The following is a 7501-nucleotide window of genomic DNA, read 5'->3' on the forward strand; positions in this document are numbered from 1 at the left end:
TATTCAAGGATACCTACAAGAAAAGGGTGCTCGGTATTACATACCTTATGATTTGGAGCATATACATGGGAATTTTGTCATAAAAAACTGGCCTTATACTGATATTGTTAAACCCACAAATAGAGACTTGTTTAAAATATTAAATAAAAATGAACTTCTCAAAGTTATGAAATATAAAACTCTTTTAGAAATCGTCAACAAATCTTATTGGTATCCTATTATGAGAAAAATAATTATAGATACAAGAATATCTCAAAATCCAGATGAGTATATGTATAATATTCTTTGGGGTTTAAACTCAAGGGTAGCAAGGGATGAGGAAGGAGTTGAAGAAGAGAAGGAGAAAAGAGAGAAAAGAGAGAAGGAGGAGAGGGAACAAAGAGAGAGGGGGGAGAGGGAGATGGAAATCAGAGCGATTCAAAAAAGAGTGGATGTATTACAGCAAGAAGATAAATCTCAACTCACCGAAGAGGAAAATAAAGAAAGAATGAATGCTGTGAAAATATTGATATCAAAAATTGCTAAGATAAATGAGGAAGGAGTTAAAGAAGAGAAGGAGGAAAGAGAGAAAAAGGAGAAGGAGGAAAGGGAGAAAAAGGAGGAGGAGAGGGAGGAAAGGGAGAAAAGAGAGAAAAAGGAGAAGGAGGAAAGGGAGAAAAAGGAGGAGGAGAGGGAGGAAAGGGAGAAAAGAGAGAAGGAGGAAAGGGAGAAAAGAGAGAAGGAGGAGAGGGAGCAAAGAGAGAGGGAGGAAAAATATAAAAAGATGGAAATCAGTGAGATTAATAAAAGATTGAAGGTATTACAGCAAATAAATCAAACTCAACGCACTGAGGAGGAAAATAAAGAAATGAGAAGTCTAATGAAAATATTATTTTCAAGAATAACGACGTCAATGTCTTCAGTTTCAGGGAGGAGATTTAAATGAGAAAGTGGGGATAAAGAAGAAGAAGAAGGAAAAGATTATGTGGTTGATGATGTCGGTGTAATTGACTTTAGTTAGTTTTATTTGTAAATAAATGGAGGAGAGAGTGAAGGCATTCCTTAGGATTCTTTATGTTTTAAAAATCAAGATTGAAATGTATATGTTGAAAACCAAAAAGGTTTTGATACTCTGTCGGAATTTTTCTGATAAATAAATATGAGTTATTGTCTCAAATGTAAAAAGAAAACTAAATCTAAAAATATCTCTTATGTTAAAGCTAAAAATAATAGAGTTTGTCAAAAAGGAATATGTCAAGTGTGTGGCTCTAAAAAGTGCCAATTCATCTCTCCTAAAAGAGGAGGAGACATACAAAAGTTTCTGTCAGGAAGTAAATTTACAACAACTGGAATTCCAGGGGAATTACACCTTCCAGGGTATTCTTTCTGTGGTCCAGGAACAAACTTGGATAAAAGATTAGATGAGGCTGACAATCCTAAACCTTGGTCCAGACCAAAAAATAGGGTTGATGAAGTGTGTATGAAGCATGATATTGCTTATGGGGATACCACCACATTGGATGAAAAACATGAAGCAGACAGAGAAATGTTGTATAATTTGTCTTTGATACGAAATCCGACATTGAGAGAGAAAGTTGATAGGTTTATTGTGAAAAAAATGATAAGTGTTAAATTGAAACTTGGTCTTGGTTATTTCCCAAAAAACTATTAAACTCCAATGATGTTATCAAGACTGAGGAGCTTTTGGCTAATGAATTACATAAACCTATAATCACAAAGTTTAAAAGAAGGAAAGTTTATTCTAAATACACCGACCACATATGGTCCGCTGATTTAATCGAACTAAATAATGATAAGGGATACAGGTATGCTTTAACCGTTATTGATTTGAGGAGTAGATTTGCCTGGGTTGTCCCTTTAAAAAATAAAAGGGGTGATACTTTAATGTTAGCCTTTAAGCTAATATTTGATAGGGATAAAAGAAAACCAAAGAAACTGTGGACCGATGAGGGAACAGAGTTCTACAACAAAATATTCATGAAATTTCTTAAGGGGAAGGGTATTAAATTATACAGCACCTTTAATGAAGGAAAGGCAGTTGTTATTGAGCGTTTTAATCGTACTTTGAAAGAGAAATTATATAAAAAATTCACACAACTCGGTTCTCAAAAATGGGTGTATTTAATTCAGGATATTGTAGATGATTACAACAATACAGTTCATTCATCAACAAAATCAAAACCATCAGAAACATTTACAAAATTAGAATATGAAAAGGAGATTAATTTGAGAAAGCCCAAGTTCAAAGTTGGTGATATTGTAAGGATATACAAATGGAAAAGCCATTTTGAGAAAGGTTATACACAAAAATGGACTAATGAATTATTTATAATCGTTGATGTAATGGCTACAAACCCTTGGACTTACAAATTAAATGATATAAATCGAGAAGAAATCTTGGGTTCATTTTACTCGCAAGAATTACAAAAAACAAAGCTAATAATTCATTAAACAACATTTCTATTCACCCCACCCAGATTAGCTAATTTAATTCGTGGTAATAAAAGAAAAAAATTAAATAAATAAAAAATCATAAGCCATGCCCACACCGACCCCGCCCACACAGACCCCGCCCACACAGACCCCGCCCACACAGACCCCCGCCCACACCCATCACCCCCCACCCCCCGTGCGTTCCCCCACCCTTGATCCCCCCCATCCCACCCCCACCTTCCCCACACACACAAGGGGAGGGGAGGGGTGGGATGGGGGGAATCAAGGGTGGGGGAACGCATCTCCCTTCCTTCTAACCTTTATTCTTTTCTTGTAATTAATAATTAAATAATTCTGGACAAAGCATATATATATAAATAATATTTTAAACAAAATCTTTATATTTTTAAGACATTTTTCTTGAGGTATTACACATTTAACTTCTTCCCAGCACAAATCATCAATCTCTTCCCAACATAAGTCAAAGGTAGTTTCAACAGCAGCAGATATCTTCAGGTTTGGAATCTCTTTCTGTCAAAGGCAAGAGGGGTAAAACAAGGAGAGAAATAAATGAATGATATACCCTGAATCACCTCCCACAATGCGCAGGGATATGGTGTACCTATTCGAAACGGTGTACCCACACATTGACACACACATGGCCAAAATACAATACATACACACATGCTTACCTCCAAAAAATCAAGCTTAGCGTTCAGATCGTTGAGATTAAAATTAAGGATATCACAGGATGACAGGAAATAACCATTCCTATGGAGTCCAAAATCGTCCCACTCCAAGCTTTGGTCTTCGTGGCTGCAAACAAAATAAGGAGAAATTACTATGCTGAAGTAAGCTTGACAAAACATCACACACGCACACACACACACACACATACACACACATACACACACATACACATTCACACATACACACATACACACACACACACATACATACACACACACATACACACATACACATACACACACACACATTCACAGATACATACACACACACACATACACACACACACACACACACACACATTCATAGATACATACACACACGAACACACACATACACATACACATTCACAGATACATACACACACACACATACACACACGAACACACACACATATATACACACACACACATATACACACACACTAAGGCAGCGTCGTTTAACACAAATGTATTATATTTCGTATCTTACCTTGCATATGAATCTTCCAAGAACGGTGAAACAGGCAGGTTGTTCAAGTTCATTTCGTTTTGCAACTCTTGAGATTCTGCAGTATTTTCATTCCAACCAGTTTGAAGTTCTGCCAGGATATTCGCATTGCTGTAAAGATAAAGGAATATTAAGTCATTTGTTGTATAATTAATCCCATACAAAGCTTTAAACACTTTAATTTTAAATGAAACTTACCCTGGTGAGTATTCTTCTTCTTTATCAGAGTGAAGGTTGGAGTAGTAAGACATGTCGATCCCCAATGATCAAAATTGAATTGAACACGTTCTTTTATAATGAACAAAATGTATTTTCTTGAAATGACGACATGCAGTCATTTCGGGGAAGCCCTGAGCGTGTGTGAATAACAGGAAACATGAACAATGAAAACTTTCTGGGAAGTTATCCAAGTCATTGAAACAACGTCATTTCTCAAAAGCGAAGAATTAATTAAAAAAAGGTTTGAGTATGGTGATGGAAGTTGGAGGAGAATTAAATTATTTCCCACACATAAACAAATATTTGTAGGGTCGTTGTTTGAGTGGGTCAAAGATGATTCACCAGATGATATTAAGAGTAAAAGGTTAAAAGGTCCATAAGGTCAGAAGGATCACAGGTTCACACAGAAGGACCATTGTTTAAGTGGTCTAATGAATAAGGATAACATGTCAAAAGGTTAGAAGGTTCGTAAAGAACAGGGTGAGAGAAATAGAGGTGTTTAGGGGCAATGAGGGAGGGAAAGAATTAATATGGAAGTGAATGGGTCAATGTTTGAGTGGGTCAAAGATTAATCTGCCAGATGATATGTAGAAGAAGGATGATAGGTCTATAAGAGAAAACAAATATTTGTAGTGTTTGAGTGGTCTAATGAACAACATTAAGGATAGGTACTACAGACAAAAGGTTCATAAAGATGAGGGTGGGAGAAATAGAGGTGTTTATGATTTTTGAAAAAGACAAGGGGGTAAATGACATTAGATAGGGATTTCCCATGTTAAACGGAGGTGTCCCAGAAGCAACATTATTACACTACTCACAAGTGCGAAAAGTGGGTTTTCAACACTAACACAAGTGCGAAAAGTGGTTTTTCCACACTAATACAAGTGCAAAAGTGGTTTCCTGCACCAACACAAGTGCGAAAAGTGGTTTTTCAACACTATCACAAGTGCAAAAAGTGTTTTTTCCACACTAATACAAGTGCAAAAGTGGTTTCCTGCACCAACACAAGTGCGAAAAGTGGTTTTTCAACACTAACACAAGTGCGAAAAGTGGTTTTTCAACACTATCACAAGTGCAAAAAGTGGTTTTCCCACACTAATACAAGTGCAAAAGTGGTTTCCTGCACCAACACATGTGCAAAAGTGGTTTCCTGCACCAACACAGGTGCGAAAAGTGGTTTTCCAACACTAACACAAGTGCGAAAAGTGGTTTTTCAACACTATCACAAGTGCAAAAAGTGTTTTTTCCACACTAATACAAGTGCAAAAGTGGTTTCCTGCACCAACCCAAGTGGGAAAAGTGGATTTTCAACACTAACACAAGTGCGAAAAGTGGGTTTTCAACACTAACACAAGTGCGAAAATTGGTTTTTCAACACTAACACAAGTGCGAAAAGTGGTTTTCCCACACTAATACAAGTGCAAAAGTGGTTTCCTGCACCAACACAGGTGCGAAAAGTGGTTTTTCAACACTAACACAAGTGCGAAAAGTGGTTTTTCAACACTATCACAAGTGCAAAAAGTGTTTTTTCCACACTAATACAAGTGCAAAAGTGGTTTCCTGCTCCAACACAAGTGCGAAAAGTGGTTTTTCAACACTAACACAAGTGCGAAAAGTGGTTTTTCAACACTATCACAAGTGCAAAAGTGGTTTCCTGCACCAACACAAGTGCGAAAAGTGGTTTTTCAACACTAACACAAGTGCGAAAAGTGGTTTTTCAACACTATCACAAGTGCAAAAAGTGTTTTTTCCACACTAATACAAGTGCAAAAGTGGTTTCCTGCACTAACACAAGTGCGAAAAGTGGTTTTTCAACACTAACACAAGTGCGAAAAGTGGTTTTTCAACACTATCACAAGTGCAAAAAGTGTTTTTTCCACACTAATACAAGTGCAAAAGTGGTTTCCTGCACCAACACAAGTGCGAAAAGTGGATTTTCAACACTAACACAAGTGCGAAAAGTGGGTTTTCAACACTAACACAAGTGCGAAAAGTGGTTTCCTACACTAACACAAGTGCGAAAAGTGGTTTTTCAACACTAACACAAGTGCGAAAAGTGGGTTTTCAACAATAACACAAGTGCGAAAAGTGGTTTTTCCACACTAATACAAGTGCAAAAGTGGTTTCCTGCACCAACACAAGTGTGAAAAGTGGTTTTTCAACACTAACACAAGTGCGAAAAGTGGTTTTTCAACACTATCACAAGTGCAAAAAGTGTTTTTTCCACACTAATACAAGTGCAAAAGTGGTTTCCTGCACCAACACAAGTGCGAAAAGTGGTTTTTCAACACTAACACAAGTGCGAAAAGTGGTTTTTCAACACTATCACAAGTGCAAAAAGTGTTTTTTCCACACTAATACAAGTGCAAAAGTGGTTTCCTGCACCAACCCAAGTGGGAAAAGTGGATTTTCAACACTAACACAGGTGCGAAAAGTGGGTTTTCAACACTAACACAAGTGCGAAAATTGCTTTTTCAACACTAACACAAGTGCGAAAAGTGGTTTTTCCACACTAATACAAGTGCAAAAAGTGTTTTTTCCACACTAATACAAGTGCAAAAGTGGTTTCCTGCACCAACACAAGTGCGAAAAGTGGTTTTTCAACACTAACACAAGTGCGAAAAGTGGTTTTTCAACACCAACACAAGTGCGAAAAGTGGTTTTTTCCACACTAATACAAGTGCAAAATTGGTTTTTCCTGCACCAACACAAGTGCGAAAAGTCGTTTTTCAACACTAACACAAGTGCGAAAAGTGGTTTTTCAACACTAACACAAGTGCGAAAAGTGGTTTTTCAACACTAACACAAGTGTGAAAAGTGGTTTTTCCACACTAATACAAGTGCAAAAGTGGTTTCCTGCACCAACACAGGTGCGAAAAGTGGTTTTTCAACACTATCACAAGTGCGAAAAGTGGTTTTTCAACACTATCACAAGTGCAAAAAGTGATTTTTCCACAGTAATACAAGTGCAAAAGTGGTTTCCTGTACCAACACAAGTGGGAAAAGTGGATTTTCAACACTAACACAAGTGCGAAAAGTGGTTTCCTTCACTAACACAAGTGCGAAAAGTGGTTTTTGAACACTAACACAAGTGCAAAAAGTGGTTTTTCAACACTAACACAGTTGCGAAAAGTGGTTTTTCCACACTAATACAAGTGCAAAAGTGGTTTCCTGCACAAACACAAGTGCGAAAAGTGGTTTTTCAACACTAACACAAGTGCGAAAAGTGGTTTTTCAACACTATCACAAGAGCAAAAAGTGTTTTTTCCACACTAATACAAGTGCAAAGGTGGTTTCCTGCACCAACACAAGTGCAAAAAGTGGTTTTTCAACACTAACACAAGTGCGAAAAGTGGTTTTTCAACACTATCACAAGTGCAAAAAGTGTTTTTTCCACACTAATGCAAGTGCAAAAGTGGTTTCCTGCACCAACACAAGTGGGAAAAGTGGATTTTCAACACTAACACAAGTGCGAAAAGTGGGTTTTCAACACTAACACAAGTGCGAAAAGTGGTTTTTCAACACTATCGCAAGTGCAAAAGTGGTTTCCTGCACCAACACAAGTGCGAAAAGTGGTTTTTCAACACTAACACAAGTGCGAAAAGTGGTTTTT

General features: G+C 37.2%; 1 protein-coding gene across 1 annotated transcript; it reads right to left on the bottom strand.

The window, feature by feature from the left end:
- Nucleotides 1–2715: 2715 nt before the first annotated feature.
- Nucleotides 2716–4688, bottom strand: LOC144889051 (uncharacterized). Its single transcript, XM_078768859.1, has 4 exons — nt 3868–4688; nt 3652–3780; nt 3126–3249; nt 2716–2964 (listed from the first exon to the last, which is right to left on the bottom strand). The coding sequence occupies exons 1-4, from the start codon at nt 3918–3920 to the stop codon at nt 2716–2718; spliced, it is 555 nt and encodes a 184-aa protein (XP_078624985.1). The 5' UTR covers nt 3921–4688.
- Nucleotides 4689–7501: the final 2813 nt, after the last annotated feature.

Source organism: Myxine glutinosa, unplaced genomic scaffold (genome assembly GCF_964187855.1).
Source record: "Myxine glutinosa unplaced genomic scaffold, kmMyxGlut1.1 SCAFFOLD_618, whole genome shotgun sequence".
NCBI lineage: Eukaryota > Metazoa > Chordata > Myxini > Myxiniformes > Myxinidae > Myxine > Myxine glutinosa.

Bases quoted from the DNA above. Each gene is read 5' to 3' on its own strand.
- LOC144889051 (XM_078768859.1), bottom strand. From the start codon at position 3,920: ATGTCTTACTACTCCAACCTTCACTCTGATAAAGAAGAAGAATACTCA. The intron at 3,250-3,651 runs GTAAGATACGAA...TTTTGTTTGCAG, and splicing joins TTGGAAGATTCATATGCAAG to CCACGAAGACCAAAGCTTGG. The intron at 2,965-3,125 runs GTAAGCATGTGT...TGCCTTTGACAG, and splicing joins CTAAGCTTGATTTTTTGGAG to AAAGAGATTCCAAACCTGAA.